Source organism: Gymnogyps californianus, chromosome 3 (genome assembly GCF_018139145.2).
Source record: "Gymnogyps californianus isolate 813 chromosome 3, ASM1813914v2, whole genome shotgun sequence".
NCBI classification, from domain to species: domain Eukaryota; kingdom Metazoa; phylum Chordata; class Aves; order Accipitriformes; family Cathartidae; genus Gymnogyps; species Gymnogyps californianus.
Genome location: NC_059473.1, coordinates 26635921 through 26662525, shown reverse-complemented (window position 1 = coordinate 26662525; position 26605 = coordinate 26635921). Strand labels below are relative to the sequence as shown.

The 26605-nt window shown below is 38.7% G+C and overlaps 1 protein-coding gene across 6 annotated transcripts in view; it reads right to left on the bottom strand.

Annotated features, from left to right (window-relative positions):
- The window catches only part of UBR2 (ubiquitin protein ligase E3 component n-recognin 2), a 62841-nt gene that overhangs the window by 11350 nt on the left and 24886 nt on the right, over positions 1-26605 (bottom strand). For 2 of the 6 annotated variants that reach the window (XM_050893373.1, XM_050893370.1), the window contains exons 13-37: positions 26433-26532; positions 25234-25362; positions 24280-24463; positions 23173-23234; positions 22243-22353; positions 15771-15836; positions 14265-14387; positions 13831-13894; positions 13402-13526; positions 12058-12110; positions 11676-11778; positions 11052-11100; positions 10517-10671; positions 8432-8534; positions 7572-7681; positions 7266-7346; positions 6302-6483; positions 5399-5598; positions 4429-4522; positions 2824-2985; positions 2364-2461; positions 2069-2141; positions 1102-1250; positions 947-1002; positions 420-516 (exon numbers count right to left, since the gene is read on the bottom strand). In XM_050893373.1, the coding sequence (XP_050749330.1) occupies positions 420-516; positions 947-1002; positions 1102-1250; positions 2069-2141; positions 2364-2461; positions 2824-2985; positions 4429-4522; positions 5399-5598; positions 6302-6483; positions 7266-7346; positions 7572-7681; positions 8432-8534; positions 10517-10671; positions 11052-11100; positions 11676-11778; positions 12058-12110; positions 13402-13526; positions 13831-13894; positions 14265-14387; positions 15771-15836; positions 22243-22353; positions 23173-23234; positions 24280-24463; positions 25234-25362; positions 26433-26532 (2729 nt within the window). Of the gene's footprint in view, positions 1-419; positions 517-946; positions 1003-1101; positions 1251-2068; positions 2142-2363; positions 2462-2815; positions 2986-4428; positions 4523-5398; positions 5599-6301; positions 6484-7265; positions 7347-7571; positions 7682-8431; positions 8535-10516; positions 10672-11051; positions 11101-11675; positions 11779-12057; positions 12111-13401; positions 13527-13830; positions 13895-14264; positions 14388-15770; positions 15837-22242; positions 22354-23172; positions 23235-24279; positions 24464-25233; positions 25363-26432; positions 26533-26605 lie in introns of those variants that run through there. The other 4 variants (XM_050893375.1, XM_050893372.1, XM_050893374.1 and 1 more) reach the window with 3 other exon arrangements.

Below are 26605 nucleotides of genomic sequence, written 5' to 3'. Positions count from 1 at the left end.
CCTCTGCAAATATCCTCTTTCCTTTCAATACTATATTAATCTTAATTTCCTCCTCTTTAAAGTTCCAGTGTATCACTTTTCTTTTGTGAAGGACCACGCTTCCTTCTCCTTTGCTCTAGGTATCTTTCTAAAAGCAGCAATATAAATGCTGGGAAGAATCAACTGAACTCCTTCACAGCAAAATAGCCATGCTTCTCTTGAAATGTATGTTGCAACTGCAGACCAAAAGAAATGTCTTCTTTTTTCCCCACGGTATGACAAAATACGCATAGGTACAGATGTGAAAATACCAGCTCTTGGCCTATTACTTAAACCCACTACATAGAACAATCTTCTTGTAATCAAGACTAACAATGACTCTGTAAGCACTTTTCTATATCTGTGTCTTTGTAAAAAGCAGCATAAGGTGGTGAACTTACATGCTAAGAGAGTACAAAAGTGACCCTGTACTGCTGAAAGAGATGAAACTGTCCAGTGAGCTGCTGCAAATCTTGTTAATGATGTAAGGCAGTCATCCTTTAAAAACAAAGAAAAAGAGACACTGCCACAGTTAAAGAAGTTCCTCAATATGAAAAGGTCTTTAAACTTACAGCATTCTTTTCAGGCCCCTCAGCTGCAGTTTATGGGAGCAGTTTGAGTGTGTAAGTATATGACAGATATTTTTGTTTATGCAAATATACAAGTTCCCTTCAGTATTCTTATTTTGACTGTTACCATGAGAAACCCTGGCCTTACTAAACTATGCATATATAGAAAAAAAACATAATACTTTTGCTAATTTGATTTTTAAATAGATTAATAATCAGATACTGATTGACTAAACAGTGGAATCCAGCAAATAAAACTATCAAATAACTATAACTTAAAATTTAGATATTCTGCATTAAAGCAGCACAATTCCCTCTTTTTCCACCGATTCAGGGAGGAATTGCTACTTGATCCTTACCTGTCGACAAGGTAAATGACCAAATAATGGTTTATCTTCATCAGCTAAAATTCGTTCTGGTGGGGGGCGGAAAAAAACAAAAAATATTTCAATGCTGGGAATTTAACTGAATTCTGAAATTCACATATAAAGGAGCAAAATGAATACATTGGTACCTATAGTCTGTATCGTGTAAGCACAGCTGCCCCAGCACATTATAGGTACACGTGGATCTTCTTCATTTGGATGAACCTTCAAGCCTACTTTGTATGTTGCCGTACCAAAAGTTGTCAACATCTCTTTTATGCTCTCAGAATAAGGATTCCTGAAACAAAGAAAACAATATTACTAATTCATTATTTTCTCCACTGGCAGCATAGTACTTTTAATGATGAGCATTCACCCCACAGCTGAACACCTGGATTTTTAAAATTTGAGAACTCCAGTATCTTTCTTTGGATCTGGTAATTCTGTAACCTCTTTTCTGTGACAGATACACTCCCAACTATTTTTTTATTATTTGATTGGAACCAATCTCATTTTTTAGTGTTAAGAATATCCAGTCTTCAAAGATAATATAGTTAAGGCTAAATTAAAAGAATTGTGTGTGACTGATAGCAAAATCTATCATCAGCTGGGATAGGTGTCTTGCATTTTTGTGTGCAGCTGGCAGACAAATGTCTGTACCATGTAATGAATTTTATTACTGTCTCCTCAAGGGAAGAAAGGGTAGACTCAAATACAAACACACCTTAATAGCTGAAATAACATATTAACATACTCTCCATTTCATAGTCTTTCTTCATGTTTTACTTGTAGTGCTGAGCTATAATGATGAATCCTTCATCCAGTTACAAGTAACAGGGAAACAAAGCTTAATCCTGATGTTGAAATTTATACAACTGCAGCATCTTCTCTGCACATCCACTTACCACATCCACCTCTGAAATTCTACTGCATTATTTACTACTTGTGGGTTGGACTTCAATATCATCATAATAATAGGATCAACTTTTCTAATTAAAGCAAAATTCATATACTTGCCTTAATTATTGAGACCTTATAGCACAGAAGTCACATTCTATTTTCATGTTACCATTTCATGATGAATTTTTAATGATTTATTAAGATGTAAATACATACTTCGGTTTGAAATCTGGTCTAAATCCTTCAGGTAATTGCAGCTGATCCATTTTTTCTGAATTACCAGAATTGCCTGTAAAAACAAGAAGTAATAAAACATTGTTTATTCACCTATACATAATTTTTACATTATAAAAAGGTGCAGGAGCACATCACCAGAAACTGAAATCGCAAGCTGTTCTCACCACTTCGGCACCATCTCTCAACTCCACTGTGGTAGAACCAAAATACTCGGTCTTTTCCATTAGTATTATAACATTTTCACATACAAATACACACATTTCTTCAGACTTACTTGCACAGTCTTCATCTCGAAGTAAATACAGCGCTTTTATTTGCTGGGATATTGTTTTGATCCACTGAGTAAGGTTTGGTTGGCCTGAAAAGTCTAACCTGTCCAAAAAATACATATAAACAGAATACATACATTAGTTAAAAACAAACTATATACAGAATTAGTATTTCATAGGCATTCCATGTTCTGTTTCTCAACAGGCTCTTTCTCTGCTGTCCACATATTTCTCTATGTTCAGTTCTTTTCCTGCAGGTCCTACACTTTACTGTCCTTTCATACTCTAAATTCCATGCTATACAATAACCAAAGAAGGTCCATAAACCAAAATAAGCAGGTAGGCAATCCATTTGAGATTATCAAAACAGAAGATAATGAACATTTTGAAAGGGGTTTTTGGGGTGTGACTTGTTCGGGATTTTGTTTTTTACATTTATTGAGGACATTTATAAAACAAACAGACCTGTTAAACAAAACTCTTGGTGGAGGAAGCAGTGGAATAACAGTGTTGCTTAAACATTCACAAAGTGGGCAAAGGAATTCACCATTTTCTACATCGTAACTTGTGTGTACTCGTAATCTTTGCTGTCTTCGTTGCTCTTTCGCTTGGACAGCATCAAAATACCTTTAGAAAAGAGCAAGATATTACTGGCAAATTATTAAAACATTACTTTAACATATAAATTCATGAATTCTCATGAAGAGAATTTTTGCCTTTTCCCAGATATACATAAGAGAATTATCTGAAGGAAAAAGCTCTACCCTCTGACTGATAAAGCATTACTAACTGCAGGCTATCACCAGTTTTTGGCAGCCAAAATCCCCCAAAGTGCTGAAGTTAACTGGGCTGTTAAAATCACGTTTAAGTCTAAACTTTAGCAATTTCCATTTAGGGAAAAAAAAGGGTAAGGGGAAGAAGTAGAGAGAAAGTTGAAAGATTAAAAAAAAAATTCTTCAGTTTTACGTAAAATTTTAAGGGAGGTGCCATGAGCATTATCCATGTGCATATTCCATTACAGGCCACAACAGAGCAGCAACTGGAAAAACTGCTGGCTGATCTCTGAATCCTATATGAAAAGGAACTGAATTCACTGCTTTGCTAAATGTAACTGCTATTCCAGAAGCCTCTGAGATGGTTTAGAGTGTACCTGAAGATGACCCAAAAATGGTCTGAATACAGGCATCTAAGGACGTTTCCAGGATTCAATGGCAACCACGCAGGACTGCACGTGAGCTACACAAGAAGACGAAGAACACATCTTCAGTGAGCAGTGATTATCAAAGACCGCAAATGAAACCTGCGTGTGGTTATGGCCACAGAATCTCTGGGAGCTCCTAACAATCTTCACACACAAGGCAGAATTTGAAATCAGGCACTTCAGGAGACATGCCAAGGACCAAAGCAAGGGCCTAATCGAAGTCAGAGGCTTGAATGGTTTGCATTTGTCACGTGGCATTGGCACCACATAGCACTAAGCACGTTTATCCCCCTCTGAAAATCAAAGAATAAAAATAACTGCAAAAGGTTTTACAAAAGACACCTAAGAACAAAGGATAAAATTGAGTTTATGTTGAAGATGAACTTGAACTAGGTCACAGATGTTTCCACTTCAAATTAAACACGATGGAGGAATTAAGAGTGCAAGGGATGCACTGTAATTTAAAACTTCAGTAGAGAGCACAAGAAGCAGCAGATATATGTCTATTACTGAACTGCAAAAAACCCCAAAAAATCTGAGCTTCAGTGTTCACATATATGTGCACCACAGGGGATTATGCATAAGGATAAACAACCGAAGGGAATGAAAGCTGCCATGTCTGGCTTTGGATTCTTCTTTACCAAGATGACAGATAGTAAATGAAAATTATTTTGAACGTGTTTACAGTATTTATTATAATGATTTCTACTTCTCCCCCCGCCCCCAACAGAAAGCTGTTTTAATCGCTTCATGAAATTCCTTTTGAAGTTTACTACATGGTAGTAATTTTGTCATTAAAATCAGTGCCATTAAGCAAACAGATGGCATGACATGCTATTTGGACTAAAAACTTAAATATAGCTTTTTACCTTTGCCAACAATGAGCATGCATAATATGTCCACAGCTACCTGTATGTGTTCCACATGACAGATCTGGGTGCATGAATAATGGGTCATACTTTTCTGTATTTAAAATAAAACACGACAACTTTGAAATAAACATTTATCAAAAGACTTAACTGCAGATAAGTTACCACATTTGTGTCATTATTAAACTTTATCACAAAAGTATAACTCATTTGATGAAGCATAAAACATATTACTACTCCACAAAACATATTACTACTCCACAACAACTTAAACCGTTTAGATCATTTACATGTCATTTTGTTTTGAGCGTATATACTGTACTTCGGCTTCAAACCAAGCTTTTGGAGGTTCTGGGCCCTGGTAGAAGTCCCCAAGATCTACCTGCAGTTTTGGTGGTTCAGTACCATTAAACAGTGAGTCTAAGAACATTAATCTTCAGAGTGAGAGCACAAAATGATTCAGTGCAGAAATTTTCTCTGTGTTTACATATACAGAATCCAGAGAAACCTTTGTAACTGCCACTGATCATTGTGATCTGTTTCACAGTTACCTAGATCCAAGTATTTTTTATTATCGCTAAGAGGCATTCCAGGCCATATAACTGAGAGGAAGGAAACGTGTATCTTGTGCTTTTACAGCACTACATCAACACCTCCTCCCTCTATAATGTTACGGGTGTAGTTTAAGAAACACTTCTGATTTTAAAGGGTTTTTTAACTGTTACAAATAATTTGTCATAAGTGGCTGGCAGAACATTTAGATAATGCTTTGCAGTGATTTTACATTATTTAGAACACACATTTCTACCTCACTAAAAACATGGGAGTTTTGCCACTGATTACAATGAAGTCATTCACAATTATACAGTTAACATAAGAAGGTGACACCACTGTCTCAAAAGAAAGCATGTGGTTGTTATAGTGACTCTGACATTCATTAATATTAAAGACAACTATGAACACTACTTACCAGGGTCTGGAGTAATTTTGTTTCTATTTTTAGACAACACAGTTGATCGCTGAATAAATGCTGCCAAGACCATAGCCCTGCTGTCCACTTTAACTTCTTGTTCCTCCTGACACAATATACACATAACAACCTGTCTGTGTTCAGCTACTCTAGTTTGCTCTGGTCCCAAGGCAGTGAGTTTTGCATCTGAAATTACAGGGCTAGAATATTCAAAGAATACTAGTGAGCAAATTATTTGAAAAACATTACAAATCAGATCATGATTTAAATGTGATTAATGAGCTTTCTAGCTTTATGATAAATGCTCTCTGACAAAAAGAAGTTGTGGAAATGCCAAAAATACAATAATTCCTATGTCCCCAGAAATAGAACATATTTTCCAGAAAAAATTCATACCCTCCCAATAGTATTACCCACTCCAGTTTAACACAGAAACTATATCTGCGACCCTCCATCATCACCATCCCTTAAGTGCCTGACATAAATTCTGAAAACACTCTCCACTTCCCCACAAAACCATTAGCATGCTTCAATTCATATTTCCAGCTACAAGCAGATTTTCTTCCAGATCCTCAGACGTACAATCAGCTACTTGCAATTTACTATGTTTAATAGCACAGTCTCTTCAGTATTATTAACAATCTACTGGATATTTTTATACAAAAAATTACTTGCCTGTTTATGTTGAGCACTATGAGGATAGGATAAGGGAGGAATCAATATTTATCCACCCATCTTGACAGAAAGGGGGAGGAAAACATTTCATTTACTGCTGCTTTTTTGGTCTCAAAAACTTATGAATAGTTTTCCATCAAGACTAAAAAAAGTGCTTTTTTAAGCAGTAACAATAGGACAATCTCATGTAAAAGTTAAAGGAAAAAAATTTAAATGAGATTCCTTTACCTATTTTCATGTACTCCGGAGGTTGAAGTATCTAGCTCCTCCAAAGTTTGCTGAAAGAGTTCTTTGTTTTCATTAATGAAGTGCCGTTGCATCTCAGACATCTGGGCCATGATCTTTTCCCTGCGCAATCTGGCAATCTCAGCTTTTCGCTTCCTTTCAGCTTTGTCTTTATCACGTGAACTCTGAAATTGTATTGTTCATTCAGTCATTTTTAAAATCTTGTTGCAACAGACAACTTATTTTAGCTACTGCTATGTGTAACTTGTCCTAACCTCCAAACAATGAAAATCTCATAAGATGACAAAAGAAAAGTCTACCAAAAAGTTATTTTGTGCCCTCTTTTCTTTAGCTCAAGTTCAATGCCAGGTAGAACTGCAGATCCAGAAGGGTACCTCTACCCCTCAACCTTTAACTGTATTTTGTATTTCTCTTCCCTTTGAGCATTCATAAGATAAAAAGATAAGTAAGTGACAGGTCTCGTCTCTAGTGCTGCTCTTCCTCCATACTAGCTGTATTCCTAAAAGCACTATGGTGCTCCAAGGTCTTTGTGTAGTATCTAGAATGTCATCTCGAGCTAAACAAATTGGCAGACATTCCATTGTCTGGAATGACCTGCATGGTAAAAATACATAGATACCATTTCTTTTAACAATTTCCCAAGGAGTCTGAAATTATGGGAAAAGTAGAATCACTAAATGCCGTGATCAGTACTACCAACAGTTCTAAGTAGTAAACTTGCAAAAGATTTGGAGACTACAATATATGAAGCAAAGAAAAACAGTCCAGGGACTCTCCCAATAGGTCTTTCAAACAAACGGGTTTGATTTATAAGCTGTGAGACAGAATTTCAGACATCACTGATGTTTCCCATCTTTGATTTAGAGCTGCAATTAGAAATATAGTCCTTTGCTAGTCACAGCCCAGACCTGTTCCAGATCAGCTAACTGTTACAGCTTGCTTTTACCTCCTCCATAATATTTCCTTCTGTCTCAGCCACAGGACTTGTAGAAGAGCTTTCTCTTAGTTTCTTAATAGTATTAAAAGTCTGTAAGAAAAAAAAACACCACCACTTAATTTGTTTGTGACATGTGACTATAACTGTGTATACTATAACGCTGGCCAGATAACGTGCAGTGTTGGATTCCAGAAGAAGAAAAAAGTAGGTACAACAAATCAACATGGGAAATAAGGAAATCATCACAATATAATTAGGAAAGTTTCAAAAAATCTTCTTTCCATGATTTTCAGCAGTTATATAAAATAGATTTACCTTCAATATCCATCTGATCATGTCCTTATGCACCTCCAGATGAGGTGCGTTTTGCAGTGTTTCTAGCATAGCTAGTATACTAGGGGAATTATTGGGTGCCTCTCCTGGTCCTGAGAAAAAATTATGACATTTGATTATACTGTACATGACAAACTAATCATTCACTAACATTAAAAACAACAAAAACCAAAAAACAACACTTGTATATGTTCAGCAGCTGAAGAAGTCCTTCAACAAATAGACACAACATGTAACTTTCATTCCCCCCTCTGCAAACATTTTCATGAATACCCTCTAAATCCTGAAAAGTTAGAGGAAATAGTCTTAAAAGTCTTGCTCACTGACTATATTTTCTTACACGACATGCACTGTATGTGCTCCCTGGCTGTTTTCATCTTGGGAGCTGCCATGTAGAACTTCCAATATTTTATTTCCCACCTATTTTAAATGGAAGAGTCTTAGCAGCTTTCATGTCTTAGCAAAACTAGAGGCACTAGTCAGAAGATAGAGAGGAGAGTCAAGATTAAAAGACCATTTAAGAACGCAAGTACAGTTTTTACAATTGCAGCATCTGATCATGTACAGCAATCTTTGTTGAGATGCTACTTAAAGACATTAAGAATCACATTTACTGGGAATTACTTGACTTCTGGATTTCTCCTCTAGAAAAGGCCTTTAGTATTGCTACTATCATAGAATCTACACATATGTAAAGCACATATGTATAGTCAACTTGGTAAAATTTTGATGGATGAACAAATATACTCTTCTGGCAAATACTGTTTCAGAAGAACAAAATATGAGATACTGGCATTTTCAGTTATTTAAAATTTGCTATACATTTGAAAAGAAAGGCATACTTGATATTTTCTGAGTGAAGGTAAATGTTACAACATTCTCCTCACTGAGATTCTCCAGATGTTGTTTTTCTTCTTGTAGTGCCATTCCAAGCAAATGCAAAACCTAGGTAAAATTTATAAATTTTAGTTCTTTTCTTAAATAATTCATAGCATCTCTTTATATAGTTTGGGCAATTCATTAAGAGACAAGGAAGTCATACAATAAAAATATATAATGAGAATACATTTGAAGTTATTTCTATATACATAATTCCAAAGCTACATTACACAGCAGTAACAGTGTTTGTTTACAAATTCTTGAAACTTTGTCAGATAAAAACCACATTATACCACTTGTATCTTTCTGTTTGCTGTCCTGTCTAGTCAGTGAGAAGTCAGTGTTTCTTACCTTTCTCCCTAGCAATTGCTATTATTGCAAGCCTCTGGACAGAAGCAAGACGCACACCTTAAATCCTTTTTACATACAAAATTTAACTGACAAAAAGTTAAAATTATTAAACTAAATTTATTCTAACACTCTAGAAACACATTTTAAAATAATGTTAATTTTTAGGTCAGTAAACAGCTGTAATCTCCTTGAACTTAAAAATTGAAATTACCCTATTTGGCACTAAAATAGTCTAAATGGCATTTTAAAGCTGAAATACTTAAATCTTGGTGGTGAACTCTGTCATGCTGAATCAACCACTTTTGCCACCCCATACAAATTGGCAGGATGCTCTAGACAAAAAGCATTACTGAATGCCCGGAATCAACACTGAAACCCGTGTAAGGAAAGGATAATCACTGGAAAAATCTGTAGCAGAACTGGAATGCAACAGACTAATTATCTACAGAAAAAGTGGTAAAACTTGATTTGAGTCTTGAAGATTTTTTTATTTGTTTTAATAAGTAACAGTTAATTTTTCCTCAGTCTATTACATCTATCTAACAAGGTGTCATGAGATATGGGCCACCTCTTCCGGATGCCGCATATCAACCTTTGCATGGTGCTTCCAAGATAAGAGTGGTTGACTTGGGAAAGATGCAGTCCAACTGCACGGCACCAGGGAATACAAAGTGCCATGAGTTTCTGAGCAAGTGATAGGTCCCAAACGAATCACACATTTTGGAGAACACCACAGAGGTAGTCAAATGGCTGAGCATGTTTTAGTTCCGTTTCAAACAAATAAAAATAAAATCTTATTCTATTCAGTTATTCCAAAGCCTAGCATTCTCACATTACCTAAATGTAACTACATTCTTCAATTTTTGTTGTGATTTAGAATACTGATATATTGGTCCATTTTCAACTTTTTTTTGTGTTTTACAGAATTGCTTATGTTAATTTAAACTTAGCTATAAAAGGTAATATACACTCAATAAGACTGAATGTCAAAAAATTAATACTCTGTTTCAACGCTGGGGTTTCATTGCAAAATGTTACTTAAAAATCCATCAATATTTTTGAAAAGTTTGGGTTTGGACACTAAACCAACAACCCTAACCAATATGAATAGCCCTTTGATGGTAGTTCACCACTGATCTCTGCACACCCCAGAAAATGACGGTCATGGACAACAAAATCCCCAGTAACCCTCCAGGTTTGTAAAGATCACTATAAACAGTGAGGAACAAACAGCTCAGTTGAGTTTCCCAAAGCTGATACATTTTCAATTTAGAAAATTATTTTCTGTACTTTTAGAGTTTAGATTTTTTCTAAAGTGATTTAGCCTAAACTGAAAATAAGCAAATGAACGTCAAGAAAAAGTCAATGTGCTTTATTTAATATGCAACAACTCAGATAAACTGGTTCTCTACCACAATAAACGCTATTTCAACTGATTCAAGCAGAATTCTTCCCTCTCACGTGCATCCCATTAGAAATTTAGTCCTGTCTTCATTCACTTTTAAAAACAAATTGTATCGGAGGCAGAGGGGTTTCCCTAGTCTTGTATATCAGAAAACACCATTTATTTCTCATTCAGAGTATTCTGGATAAGTTAGATACCAAGTAAACAACCCAAATCTATAAACGCATGTTAAAATGCTAAAATACATATTCCTTCCTTTAGCATAAGCATAATTTTAAATAAGGAAACATACCCTTTGCAGCATGGACTCTGACCAGGCATACCCATTGTGTTCTACTGCCCACTGCAGTATAGTTCCCATAATGCACAGCATGACATCAGATTGCAGAATATTAACCAGACTTGCAAAAAGTGGGCAGAAAGGAGGAAGAGCTGGCGGTGGGAGTGCTGAAAGGGAAATTTGTGTGTTTGACATTTCAGCATCTCTAAAATTTGCAACACCCATATAAAATGTCTGACTTTCAAAGAGTTTAACAGCTTAACCCAAGACGGTATACAGCTGCTTGATAACCAGTATTACAGGTAACAGGCTGTAACATTCAATATGGCTTGCATGTAACAGAAAAGCCAAAGGAATAAGCCATTCAGAAGGCTGGTTCTATGACGGATCAGATTCTCGTCTATAATCAGGGAGACATAAGGGAAATTGCTACATTTTCAAACAATTTCTGGCTAGCCCAAGAACAGGATGTTAGTCTAAGTGTCAGAGCAATACACAGTTTGATAGGTGCTTCCCTCTTCTCCCATCTTCTCTCAAAGACAAATACCTGTATCTTCTCTGTTCTGTCTTTTCAGCTTTCTTTGTGCTTCCTCTGCCTGAAATAGAAGAATGATGCCAATATTACTCAAAACGTGTACAAATATAAAACTAATAAAAAAGCATGAATGCTTTATTACATTGCTACTGTTTTTTTCCCTTTTCCCCAGCCTTTAATAAAACAAGAAAGCTTCCATGTCTTTGCAGTTTGTCTTACATTCTACTTGTAAAGTAGGGCATGCATCTTCAAAATTAATCTTTCATCTTGAGCCAGCCTGGATTCTTTTTCTAGCATAAAATTGCAAGACAAGGCTGAGCTAAAATGGTACTTTCCATAAAGGCACGTGAAAATACAGATTGTTTAAATAATTTCAGTAAAATAAGACGTAAAAGAACCCACAGACAGGCTCCTGAAGGCCCACTGATTTCAGCAGCTCTGTATAGGGCACAGGATCCAGTGGCACACAAATCACTGCAAAATCTTGGGATAATTTTGTTAACATTCTCAAATAAGTTAACTTTTAAAAGTTAACTTTTAACCAGCTGATAATACTTCTTCACAGAATTAAGCTTTGGAAAAAAGCAAACCAAAAAAGACACAAAATAAAAACCAGAAAGTTAAATTACTAGTTACCTTTGACTGCTCTGCCCTTGAAAAGTGATAGAAATACAGATTGAAGTTCCTGGCACAATCTGGTTTTAATTCATACAACCCTCTGCCTGTTAATCCAGGTTTCCTACAAAAAATAAAAAAAAACAAAACACAAAAAAACCCAAAAAACCCTTATGTTCATTGGTTATTAACATCTGAGCATAAATGGTTAACTAGAACAGCTAAAAACTACTGTTCAATAGACATTCTAGAAATCAAACAAGTAACAGTATTAAGAATGATGCACATGAGTAAAGCCATGGGAAAACACCATGACCCAGCCCCCTTTTTTCTATTCTCTCATTTTCACTAATTTAGATATTCCATTTTTAAAGTTGAAATATTAGAATAAAGGGAAACATACTTGAAACATGCCACTTCTTCAATCACACTTTCCATTCCTGTCTCTCTGTTCTCCTACATTGAGTGAAAAGGTAAGACAGTGTGTTACTGTAGTTCTTGGATTAAACACATTCAAATATCATACAACTCTAGATAAGCACGCAAAATGAATGTAGTACAAAGTCATTTTACTGGCACTCAAGAAAACGCTAAAGCATGTAACACGAAAATACATTCAGGACTACTATCTCTGCAAAAAGTATTTTTAAAAAAATCATGCCATTTTAAGTGCTTAATTTTTACTGTTTTTCCCTGTCATAATAAATTTGGATGTAACAGTAACAGAAGAAAACTCTAAGTTAGCTTTCTCAGCATATCTTAGGAATATACAGTCAATATTTCTGGTTTCTAGGCTTTTAAAATGAAATAAAGATAGGAAAGCTAAAAAGACAATTCACTGAACAATGGTAAAACAACCACAAAAGGCAGCAGGAGAAATCAGCTCAAATATGGAACACTACTTCATACACAAATTACCTTTTAATATTCCCATCACCTTCCTGCAATACATATTCACAGCAGTTAACAGGCCAGGGAAAAAGTATTTAAGACTGACAATACAATTTAGAACTCTAGCTTAAATCTTAGTTTGCTCTTTCATCCAACCTTAAATTATTTTAAAAAAAAAAAAAAATCACAATGCTACCCTAAAATTTGCCTTTTCAAATTAAGTTTAAAATATTTAGAACAATGAAAAATATTTCAGAATTTATCATTAAAAGCATAGTAAAAGATTAACTTTTGAATTTTGACTGCCTTCGGAAATCATGCTTAAAAGATTACTTCAAAAATATTAAAAAAAAAAAGCTTTGTTATCCTACAAAACCACTCATATCAGAATTCAGATAAATGCTTCTGTCCCTCCAAATGAAGCATTTACATTACACGAGTTGTTATACTGTGTCTGATTCCATGTCTTTTCAATTATTCTCAGGCTTTAAAATATAACAGCATATATTTCTGGATAGCTCCAACAACCCACTTCCATACGTCTATTCAGAGTTTACAAGCAGACTGCAGAGACTGCCGGCCAGATGGCCTGATAAGAAACAGTACCAAAAAGAGAAAAGAGCTGAAGAAGCTCTCGGGCTCCTGCCTCTTTCATATGTTGTTTCTTCTTCTATAGCTCTTTCCTACCTTCTCCATGACAACTATTAATCTGCACTCATGCTAACCTTGCTCTTAGCATAATCATGCTGCTCCCATTCCACCCACTCCACATTAAGTGGCATAAACTTGCATTAGAAAAGTTTTCAGCGATCGGCCTTATAAAGTTGAAGTTGCTTCCTCCCCCCAAGTTACTTACATCTTCAGGTAATGCCTTTACCAATTCACTGTGAGCCATCGGCCTGATGCTCAGCTGATGGATGATCTCTCGTTTGATTTCATCTGTTGCATTTACCTGTCCTATTCCAGGACTGAATCTTTCGCCTGTAAAAATAAAATATAACTTTTTTTTCTTTTAGGATTTTAAACATTTATTTCTCTTCCTTTGCAACTTAAAGGAAAAGACTGGAAAAATAGTCTCTGCTGGAAAATCTTGTGTTCACCCACCAGTGTTCAAAAATTCATTACGTTAATCTAAGCTAGTTTCAAGGCTTTTCTCCTAGGAAAGAAGTCAGAACTAGAGGAAGTTCAAAACAGAATTGAACTTGAGATGACAATGATGACTGCTCATTCCAGACCATTAAAGAGACTAAATTTAAAAAATTAATTAAATGTATTCTGAACTTACCAACAATCATTATAATGAGGTATAGCATCTCTTCTATAAGAGTGTTATTTTGTTGAACAACATCCTGAATTAAAATAAACAAAGAATTTACATTTTTCAATTAAGAGTAACAGAATTATTCCATATGCTGAAAATATTTTTTCAGTGCTTCAAAACATTGCCTGTTTTCACCCTTAGCACTCCCAAGTTAAGCTATGCTGAAATGCAATCACAACTGCCTTAAACTCAAACAATGCAAAAATTATGCATCAGTTTGACATTTACCAGTTTGACAGGTAAAAATATTTATGTATATTTCAAACTGGTCAAATGAAATTAAAATAGGATAGGTTTTGCTTTTTTATCAAGAAATTGCACAGTCTCAGTACAACAGCATCTAATACACTTTCAAAAACAAAATTGCAGATTTTCTATTGCAGTAGTACATAAAATACCTTGTTAGTATTTTCCGTGCTAAATCTTTTGCCATAGTCTGGAGTACTAAATATTTGATAAAGTTCAAAGCGACTCAGCATTATCATCAAGAAGTGATTTGGATCCATCATAGACACACCTGTCTATTAAAGAAAAAAATGATTATGAACAGAAAATAGATTGGGTATTATTATAGCATGTTTGTATATTTATATACAATGTTCACAGTATATTCTCTATGTAATTCATTCCTCTCTCTACCCTGGGCATGAAGGTTTAATTACTTAAGTTTACTCTCTTAGGACTCCAATAACACAGGTGACAGCACATTTGACAAGCAGGATCCTATGCTTTATCAATAATTTCTGATGCCCTTTTAAGTGTTATTCCTTCTATCTCAAATACTCTAAATAACATCCAATGAAAGACTTTTGGTTGGTTTTGTCTCTACAATCATGTTCCTGCTGGCTCAACTTTTAGAAGGCGTAATATCACTTAGGATATAGCACATAAAGGTTTTAAAAACAAATTCCAATCCTCAAAACAAAGGCTGAAGACTTTAGCAAGATTTCCCAAACCTTCCTGGAAAGAAGAATACTAATGTTTCAATGTAGCCACAAACATTTACTTCCATTTCTGAAAACTACTGGCCAAAGTTCTTTCTGTTTATTAAACAATGTATCTAAGTTAGCCAATTATAAATATTTGTTGTTAGTTTACTATTGCTAATGGGACCATCTTTAAGACAGAATAATTTCCAACAAAACTGAAGGATATCTACCTAAATGGGCAGCTGCAGATTATCATCAAAAATTAGGGGCAGATCAAGCCTCAGTGAAATATGTCCGAAAGCTGACGTAACTCAGGACATATGCATCACATTGGGTATTGCCAACTCTAGGTAAGATTGGAGGGACTTCCTGAGAAAAGATTTTGCTGTCTAGGTGAACTATGCACCCCGAGCTGCAAATTCTAGCTTTCGTCACTCTCAGTGTAGAAGTAATGCATCAGATCTCTCTGTGTCAGAGCTAAGTAGACTGCCAGTTTTGTAAAATCTCTTCTGAAGGAAAAAAAAAAAAAAAAAAAAAAAAAAAATCACAAACTACTATATGGGGTTCCACTTTCTATCCAGCATTTTAGATGTCAACTTTGAAGGCAGGGAGAAGAGGCAACACATACATTGAGTACATTACTGAAGACCTGCAGACTCACACAACTGCCAGTACAGCACGACCTGTTAGTTAAAATATTACTTTCTTGAAGATGTAGCATTACATACGCATTACACACGCATTACACAGAAAATTCTGCACTTTCCATGGTACATTTAAAAAACAAGGATTACAACAACAGTATTTCCTTTACAAATTATCCCATAAAGGCACAGATACAATAAAAAAAATAGAAGTCCTTCCACAAAAATTGACTTTTTTCCTTGTCATTAAAAGGTTCTGATGGAGCTAAAAACAAATGCATACATATCCTGAAAATGCTTGATAAAAATGCAAACTGCTACATGTGGTTACCTGAAGCATTACTATGTCCTTGTCAAACATCTCCCTCCGGCACTTCACATTATGATAGTAATAAATCTGAAACAAAAAACCAAATCACAATAATTAACAAACATCATATTTAATCTAAACTTATTTTCATTTTGGAAAAATAAAGTTTCTTATACAGTATTAGTATAGAAGGAAAAATCTTGTGGACCTCTTTGGGCTACGTTTTAATATATCTACTTGTTTAGCAATTAACTAAATTCTCTCCTGTTTGAAATTCACAGGAGAGAAAGCCCTTGCAGTTGGAGAAATGTTCTTTCTTTCTTTCCTGAATTGCTCTCTAATTATGTGAGATATAATCTTCGAGGAATTGCCAGTTTCAGCAAAATGTTAATATTGTGATAGAACCATACTTAACCCAAACCATCCTGGGAGTGAACTCAACAGTACCGCACCAAGCAGCAGCAACACCGCAATCACTGCATAGCACTGAAATGTGGGAAAGGTTGATTCTACCGCAACTAAGGAAAAATCATAGAATCATAGAATGGTTTGGGTTGGAAGGGACCTTAAAGATCATCTAGTTCCAACCCCCCTGCCATGGCCAGGGACACCTTCCACTAGACCAGGTTGCTCAAAGCCCCATCCAACCTGGCCTTGAACACTTCCAGGGAGGGGGCATCCACCACCTCTCTGGGCAACCTGTTCCAGTGCCTCACCACCCTCACAGTGAAGAGCTTCTTCCTTACACCTAATCTAAATCTACCCTCTTTCAGTTTAAAGCCATTACCCCTTGTCCTATCACTACATGCCCTTGTATGAAGTGTCTCTCCAGCATTCCTGTAGGCCCCCTTTAGGTACTGGAAGGCTGCTATAAGGTCTCCCTAGATCCTTCTCTTCTCCAGGCCGAACAACCCCAACTCTCTCAACCTGTTTTCATAGGAGAGGTGCTCCAGCCCCCTGATCATCTTCGTGGCCCTCCTCTGGACTCGCTCCAACAGGTCCATGTCCTTCTTATGTTGGGGGCCCCAGAGCTGAATGCCATACTCCAGGTGGGTCTCATGAGAGTGGAGTAGAGGGGGAGAATCACCTCACTTGACCTGCGAGCCACACTTCTTTTGATGCAGCCCAGGATACAGTTGGCTTTCTGGGCTGTGAGCGCACATTGCTGGCTCATATTCAGTTTTTCATCCACTAATACCCCCAAGTCCTTCTCTGCAGGACTGCTCTCAATCCACTCATTGCCCAGCCTGTATTTGTGCTTGGGATTGCCCTGATCTGTGTGCAGGACCTTGCACTTGGCCTCGTTGAACTTCATGAGGTTTGCACAGGCCCACCTCTCAAGCCTGTCAAGGTCCCTCTGGATGGCATCCCTTCCCTCCGGCATGTCAACCGCACCACACAGCTTCCTGTCGTCGGCAAACTTGCTGAGGGTGCACTCGATCCCACTGTCCATGTTGCTGACAAAGATGTTAAACAGTGCCGGTCCCAATACCAACCCCTGAGGAACGCCACTCGTCATTGGTCTCCACTCGGACGTCGAGCTGTTGACCACAACTCTGAGTGCGACCATCCAGCCAATTCCTTATCCACCGAATGGTCCATCCGTCAAATCCATGCGTCTCCAATTCAGAGACAAGGATGTGGTGCAGGATAGTGTAAAATGCTTTGCACAAGTCCAGGTAGATGACGTCCATTGCTCTTCCCTTATCCACCAATGCTGCAACCCCGACACAGAAGGCCACCAAATTTGTCAGGCACAATTTGCCCTTCGTGAAGCCATGCTGGCTGTCACCAATCACCTCCTTATTTTCCATGTGACCTAGCATAGTTTCCAGTAGGATCCGCTCCATGATCTTGCCGGGCACAGAGGTGAGACTGACTGGCCTGTAGTTCCCCAGGTCTTCCTTTTCCCTTTTTAGAAATGGGGGTTATGTTTCCCCTTTTCCAGCCAGTGGGAACTTCACCGAACTGCCACGAATTCTCAAATATGATGGACGGTGGCTTAGCCACTTCACCTGCCAGTTCCCTCAGGACCCACAGATGCATCTCATCAGGTCCCATGGAGCTGTGCACTTTCAAGTTCCTTAGATGGTCTCCAACCTGATCTTCTCCTACAGTGGGCATTCTTCATTCTTCCAGTCCCTGCCTTTGCCTCCTGTGACTTGGGCGGTGTGGCTGGAGCACTTGCCAGTGAAGACTGAGGCAAAAAAGTCATCGAGTACCTCAGCCGTCTCCATATCCCAGGTAACCAGATCTCCCGTTTCCTTCTGGAGAGGGCCCACATTTTCCCTAGTCTTCCTTTTATCACCGACATACCTATAGAAGCTTTTCTTGTTGCCCTTGATGTCCCTGGCCAGATTTATTTCTATCAGGGCTTTGGCTTTCCTAACCTGATCCCTGGCTGCTTGGACAATTTTTCTGTATTCCTCCCAGGCTACCTGTCCTTGCTTCCACCCTCTGTAGGCTTCCTTTTTGTGTTTTAGTTTGTCCAGGAGCTCCTTGTTTATCCACACAGGCCTCCTGGCGTTTTTGCCTGACGTCCTCTTTGTTGGGATGCATCATTCCTGAGATTGGAGGAGGTGATCCTTGACTATTAACCAGCTTTCTTGGGTCCCTCTTCCCTCCAGGGCTATATCCCTGGTTCTCTACCAAGCAGATCCCTGAAGAGGTCAAAGTCTGCTCTACTGAAGTCCAGGGTAGCGAGCTTGCTGTGCGCCCTCCTCGCTGCCCTAAGGATCTTGAACTCCACCATTTCATGGTCCCTGCAGCCAAGGCTGCCCTTGAGCTTCACATTCCCCACCAGTCCCTCCTTGTTGGCGAGAACAAGGTCTAGCATAGCACCTCTCCTTGTTGGCTCCTCCATCACTTGGAGAAGGAAGTTATCATCAATGCATTCCAGGAACCTCCTGGATTGCTTATGCCCTGCTGTGTTGTCCCTCCAACGGATATCAGGGCGGCTGAAGTCCCCCACAAGGACCAGGGCTTGTGAACGTGAGGCTGCTCCTATCTGTCTATAGAGGGCCTCATCCGCTTGGTCTTCCTGGTTGGGTGGCCTGTAGCAGACCCCCACTATAATGTCACCTGTCCCTGTCCTCCCTTTAATCCTGACCCATAGGCTCTTGGTCAGCTCTTCATCCATCCCCAGGCGGAGCTTCATGCACGCCAGCTGGTTAGAGGGTGACACCCCCTCCTCGTCTTCCCTGCCTGTCCTTCCTAAAGAGCCTGTACCCTTCCATTCCGCCAGTCCAGTCATAGGAGCCATCCCACCACGTCTCCGTGACACCAGTAAGATCATAGTCCTGCAAGCGTGCACACGCCTCTAACTCCTCGTTTATTCCCCATGCTACATGCGTTTGCATAGAGGCATTTAAGTTGGGCCCCCGATGAAGCTGACTTACTGGCTGGAATTCCTTTGTGCTGCTCTTCAGGTGCTCTCCTGCTGACCTGGGATCCTTCTCCAGGCTCTGGGTATCTATTGCTTGCACTGGCATCAAACTGGTAGGAGTGGGATGGATTGAGGTTGCCCTGCCCCAGCAACTTTAGTTTAAAGCCCTCTTCACCAGCTTGGCAAGCCTGTGACCAAAGATGCTCTTCCCCTTCTCTGACTGATGGACCCTGTGAGCCCCCAGTAGACCAGGTTTCTCAAAGGGAGTCCCATGGTCTAAGTAGCTGCACCCCTGGCTGTGGCACCAGTCCCATAACCATTTGTTGATTCGCCAGATTCGACTGGCTCTTTCAGACCCCTTCCCTTTGACCGGGAGGATTAAGGAAAAAAACTGCCTGTGCTCCAGAGTCCCTTACTGCCGCTCCCAGGGCTCTGTATTCCTTCTTGATACTCCTCAGACTGCTCCCGGCTGTATCACTGGTGCCCACATGAAACAACAACAGCGGATAATAGTCAGTGGACTGTACGAAGCTTGGTAGTCTCTCCGTGACATCCCTGATACAAGCCCCCACTAAGCAGCACACTTCTCTAGAGAGTGCGGCAGGTCAGCAGATGGGTGCCTCCATACCTCTCAGAAGAGAGCTGCCTACTACTATCACCCATTGCCTTTTTTCAGTTGCGCTGGTTGTTATACGAGGAGCAGACTGGGCTGCCTTACTCAGCTCCAGCGTCTCTCCTGATGTGACAGGTCTTTCCTCTTCAGTCTGCAGAGCGGTGAAGTGGTTCTGCAAGGGCACCTCAGGCTTCAGGGGAAGTCCCTTCCTCCTGCAGGTCCTTGCCATTGCAAGCTTCCATTCTTCTGCATTATTGGCCCCCCTCCCCTCTGTCTGTGTCGGTGGGGGAGGTTTTGGCTGTTTGGCCGTGGGCTGTGGGTCCGCCACAGACTGTGCTTGGAACCAGCTATCTAACTCTTTCTCAGCCTCCCTGATGTTACGCAGCCTTCTCACCGCCTCCTGCAGCTCAGCCACCTGCTGCAGGAGATCCTCCACCTGAGCACACCTTTTGCAGGCAGGTCTGCTGCCTGTCCCTGCCCCAGGAGAAAGGTCTAGGCACTTTCTGCAGTCTGAGGTCTGCACTGCAGCCTCTCCCTTCAGCAGCTACGCCTGGGCGGAGGCATCGGCCACCGCTGGGGTAGATGGTGCAGACACCCCAGCCGGAGCTGCAGCCTTTGTTCTCAGACGAGTGCTCACCATTCTGCCTTGAGGGTCAGGTAGGATGAGTGCCTTTGGCCTGTGCAGATGGCCACAGAATGGTGCCCTGTTGCTGGGTTATGTGTACTTCAAGCCTCTCCATTCGGCCAGTGGAACGTCCCTCCTTTGAAGGAGAGGTGCCCTCCCTGCACGCCCCCCTGTGCAAACCGCTGCGCCACGCCCTGGCTGCCATGCCATGCCCTGGCTGCCCGTCCTCGTCGCTAGCACTCCCGAGGGCTGCCTTTTGTGGGAGACAGGGGTGGCCGTTGTTACTCCTGGCCCCCGCCTCATCAGCCGCTCTCCCTTGTGAGAGCTGCCGGCTCCAGGCAGGTCTCCGTGCTCTCCTGGGGTTTCCTCGGCTCAGGAAACCCCCCTCGCACGTCGCGATCTCCCGCTCTGCTGTGGAACATGCCTGCAGCAGAGCTGATCGCCTCAGCGAGTGACTGATGGCGGTTACACCACGTTTAATAAATAATATAATAAATATTAATAGAAATATTAATATAATAAATAAATAATAAAGAGGGCTGTCAATTTTCTACCTGGGACTGGGAACAATCTTCAGTGTGCTAAACTTTCCTCTAGAGACACACCATTTCTCATCAGAATTACACAGAAGAGAGCTAGGCGTGCCTTCTGTCTCCTCCCCACACTAATAATCCACACATATAGATGGCCATTCCCATCTTCTGGGAAAATATCCAAAAGGAGCTGGCTGAACATGAGCTCTCCACAGCCAAAAGAAAGAGAAAGGACTTCCAGACTGTGGGAGCCATATTACCTAAACTAAACCAGGCTCTTAACTTCAAGATGCTGACAACCAGGGGAAATTAACAGAGACTTATTTCTCCATCAAAAGCTATGCTGAAATTTCAGATTTGATGTGTGTCTACAGTAATATGGGCGCTGCTATAACTGTACATAACTAGAGCTCCTTTTGCTTTAATAATGACAATAAAGGACATCACCTTATAAAGAACCTTCAGGTTAAGAGGCAAGAAGTGTCAGAATAGAATACGTTTGAGCAGCTTAATTCAGCCTCCTAGTACACACGCATTGCAATTATCTAGTGAAGATAGGGGCTTGTGGGAGGGAAAGAAGTTTCTTGCAAATAAATCAAGTTAACACCTCACAGAACTAAATCCTATTTCTGTTGTAATCTATGTCTTGCTGAGAAAATCACTTTAGACGATCACCCTGGTGGGTGGCACTAACACTACAGTATCCATTTTATAGCTGTTATGCTTGAAACACCTAAGACCTAATTCATACAAACACAGAGAACATAAGTTTAGAGATGGATGGAGCTAGTCTCCAGAAGTATGAAAGCAGTATGAGAGATAAAAGCCAAGAAACAGTCAGTTATACACTGGTTCTAATGCTTCTTTGTGGTCTTCGGATTTCAATTACTTTCTAAACATAATTAGTAATAATATCTTAATGGTGCATATTTTTATATTTGAGACACTTTTACTTGAAGGTGATGAATGCAATACCAAAGATGCACAGATCTAATTCTGCACTTCACGCTGCTGTTGGACAGTATACAGTAAAAAGGCTAGGAGTCATTAACTGCATTATACTAAAACTTCTTCACGCACAGAGCACTAAGTTCGCTGAGCAGTGTAGCAGTCCTGAAACAAAAAAGCAACTTCTGACTAAGAAATCAAAGACTAGTTTAAAAGCACAAATAATCCGATGATGTGAGTGCTGACATAAATGCCTACCTCGCATTGCCTTCCGTAAGATTTACGTAAGTGAAATTTGAAATCAATACAGAAAGGGGAGGTTTTGAGGTCCGAAATTATCCTGGGGGAGCTATCAGAAAACACCGATTCTACAGCTACTGTGTACTTACCTGATTAACAAGAGAGAACCCATTTCTTCGCCACATCCCTGCATGCACTTGGGCACATAGGACTAGGCATCGTAGTGGATGTTCTATTAACATAGGCGGGCTAAGTTCACTCTGCATTAAGAAAATGCAATATTTTGATATATACAGAGAAAATTAAAAAAAAAAAATCTGAGACTGAAATGAAGGAGGATGATATTTGTGATCATTAAAATATTTTGGCAATACAAAAGAGAAGCAAATCCAACACATATTACAAAAGTCTGATGAGCCTATTCACAATCTATCCAGTTGTTGTTAATCAACCCTACATTCTGTCTTTGCTCCACAGAAGTACTCCACAAAGGCTTTAGTTTATTCTTAAAGACAGTAGGTTTCGTATTTTAAAACATCAACACTATCAACTTAATAACATTGTCATTTGCTTTCTTTCACTCAACGATTAAGTACTACTTCTTTCAAAAGACACTGAGATTTCTTCTCCCAGTTATGTTTTCTCCTCTTTTAATTTATCCTATTCTTTTTAACTTCCCCTTAAAGAAACAGCATATCAATAAGAACATGCAGGAAGCAAGAAACAGCTGGGGAAGAAAATTAGAACCTAGGCCAAGGAGAAGGAATCAGATCCTGCCAGGAGTTCCTACAACCAGTTTCTACTACAAAAAGAAGGTAATGCATGAAGAACAAAATACAAACCTTAAACCTGAGTCTTAAGTTATTTAAGAGAGCAATACTCATTGCTTATGCCCCAGTCATGAATACCTAGATATTCATCTTTTAAGAGGTAATTTTATCTATTAAAGATAGTATCTCCGAACCAAATTCATAGCAAAAAGGTCCTTTGTTTTATTTAACAATATCCCACACTTACATAACCAATTTCACGTTCAGCATTAATTATATTTAATGAATATGGTACATTTAATTACATACCAGGGGTAGCAGCTCTGGAAACTTATATGCCACTTCAGTTTTACTCAGCAAAACATGCAAGCCTACATAAATACATGAAACAAATACATACATAGTATTACACGCAATGTTTTATATAATTTGAATAGGACAAAAAAGGTCATCTAATTTACTATCGCACCATTTTCTGGACACAGCTGTGTCCAGTAAGTCTGCAGATTTATCACCCCGGAGCTACACAGCTATTTCCTGAAGAGACATATTACAAAGCATACATTTTAGGAGAACTACAGTTTCCCATTGTATCTGTATAAAACTTGCAGTACAAGTGAGTTTTTTGCCTTTCTTTTGACTCTGTCATGTCCCCTCAGTGCCAGCCAAGAGTCCTTGGTCTATCAGGACAAATTATCAACAACAGATACCTCATCCTTTCTATCGGTCCTCAGAGGTTTATAAAATACCTCAGGAACTATAATGAGGCCCCTACAAAATACATGAGGCTTTTCTGGTTTGCTTTGTTTTAAAGCTACAAGGGTTTTGCTTAGATTCAACGTTATTTGACACTGAGCTGCACAGTATTTTACCTAAGAATTACCTTTTTCACTTCATTACCTGTGAATTTATTTTTATCACATGACTTTCTGACTCTGTAAACTAAAATTCATCAACCTTTTTTCAACACAACTGTTGAACAAGATAGGCACAATATAAAGACATAGCTTAATTTTCTGGCAACACATCCGTTTGATAAATCTGTTCTCTAACAGAATGTTGATTAGTCTATTCAATCTGACAGCTAAACATATTTCAAAACAGTCAACTACAGTCCATATTTTGTTGCATTTCTTTTGCGTCACTCAAGTGGCAAAAGCAGCAGTAACTGCCTACAGCACACCCCACTGACAAATCCAAAAGCATGAGAGTCTCCCCCAGGCCTGAAACGATAATAACTTCTCCAATGCTTGGGAACATTTTGCCTAGAGGCTATCAAACAGCTAGGAAACGGCCAAAATGCATCCTATTCTGGCTTTAAACAACTGTTGTGTGGTTCCCTATGTACACACAAATACAAATCACATTTATACAACATTTTTCATTTCCTGAAATATTTTTAAAACTAGTTCATACCTGCAAGTAAACGAGAAACTGGGAGATGAATGCTAACTTTTTCCTGAGAAACACAGTATCTGATGGTCTCAACTGAATGTCCACACATACTGAGAACAATAGGCTGTTCTCCATCAGTAAAACCACTATGACACTGCATCAACACAGTCAGGCATTTCTTGTAAGCTTCAATTAACACTTTTTCCTAAAAGAAAGATCGCAGTTTACAGAGATTATGAAAAAAACAGAGCTCTGCAAAATAATACAGCCAACATAAAAACATCTGATGGGTTTGGGGTTTTTGCCTTTATTAACAGTCCTGCAAAATTAAGATAAGGAATCCAACAAAAGGAGTTGAATTAAGGGGGGCACAGATTGCGAAACTCATACCGGTATGTCTGATTAGAAAAACACCCACTAGCAATTTTTTTTTTTTTTTTTTTAACTGATATTATGGGAACTTTCTCAACAATGATCATGCTAGGCTAATAAAACCTGCACATTAACTAACAGTGACAGATTAAAGCCAGCTTGAATGTTCAAATATTCTAGGATCACTTGTTCCACAGCCATATTTTACCAAGCTGAAGTTCTGTACTCCTAAAACTTGAAACAGTTATGGAGCAGAAACCTGATTTATAATCAGGCAGCATTTGGTAGATCCAGGGCCTACTCCTCTATTCCCTCTTCTCTGAAAATTATAACCTGATAGTGTTGTGATGATCACAACTTTCAGACGTGTGACAGAACTCTCTCTGCAATATTTTTTAAAAGGCTTAACCACATTCTTATGAATTGGTCAGTTCAAACCATAAAGGATGTGTTTAAATACAGAAAAGATTTGCACTTGCTCAGAGAAAATGATCTTGGCTTATGGTGCAGTTAGGTGTTTAGCTCAACTGTTACACATATTAATGTTTGGGTTTTTTCCTCCTTCACATATTCACATGGAACAACACTTCAGAAGGAACTTACATCTAATGCACACCAGTCCTGCATCATTGAAATAACAAGTGTTAATTTCATCTGCAACGTAAATGCTGCTTCCCATTCTGGTTCCATTTCTATGTGTTGTCCTACTTGACGAGTTATTGGATCCATACCCTAGAACAAAAAGAATTATGCATTTCAACAATATATCACTGAAAAACATTGACAACATTAGCAGAAGTGTGAGACAGTGGTTACCTGTCCTTATAAATATATTGTTGCTACAAGAGGAAAAAAGAAGCTTGGGATCATCTGAAAAGGAATTATACATGTCGAAATAATAACAAGAAAATGAAACAGGAATTGGAAGAGAAGAATACTGGGACAAGAAAGGTTTTGGATATGAGCTCTATTTATTATTAACACCTGCAGAGATTTCAGTATTATGAGCAGCACAACAACATCTGCATACATACATTATCTTACATACACATTTTGGTTTTTGAATGTATTTTCTAGGGATGTGCTATTAAATGCAGTTAAGTAGTAACTAAAGACTGGATACTACAGTACCTAATCAGCTCTTGGCATAAGAGGAAAAAAACCAGCATGATCTGAGGATTACAATATATTCAAGGGACTATCATAAACAGACTAACGAAAGCTAAGTACTGAGAAAGGTATGCTACTGAAGTACTGAAAAATGTGAGTGATTCTGACTTACACCTTACTGATCATACAGTCAATTTGCCCTTGTAAAAGCTGCACTGCTTTTAAAATACTCCTCTTAATGTAGCATAGCACATGAAAAGGCTGCGGGGAAAAAAACACAGTGAAGAGGTCTATTTGTCTGTCAGGAACTATGTATTCCTCAATACAAGGAGCAACTCTGCTAACACTTAAGTAGTAACTGGAGCTCTCGCTATGAGGGAAAGTTGGTTAAGATGGACCAGATTTCGCTCACACAATTAATTGTGTCTTGTCTACCTCTACAATGGCAAAATATGCCCAAAATGACATTTTTCTTTTTTAACCACTCTTCCTTTTTATTGCCCTCTACAACAAACTAAATTTTAAAAAGTTAGATGAGATGTTATGTTTCAGGAAAACATGACGACTCCAAAAGTTATACTGCATTGAAGTTATAAAATGGAGAGTACATTAAATTTCTTCCGTTTTTATATTATGATAGCTAACTTCCTGCTTTAATTTTGCAAAATTTTGTAATTCACAGATTTACATACCTGCATACATTTGAGTAATTCTAAGAAGGCATCAAAACCCTCTAGGAACTTGTGCCTCAAGTCATCTGACCACTCAGTTGGCTTACTTATCAACACATACCTGGGTACATTAGAAAGACGCAAGTGTTAATTTTTTTTTTTTTTCCTCCTCAATTGATCAAATCAGCACATAG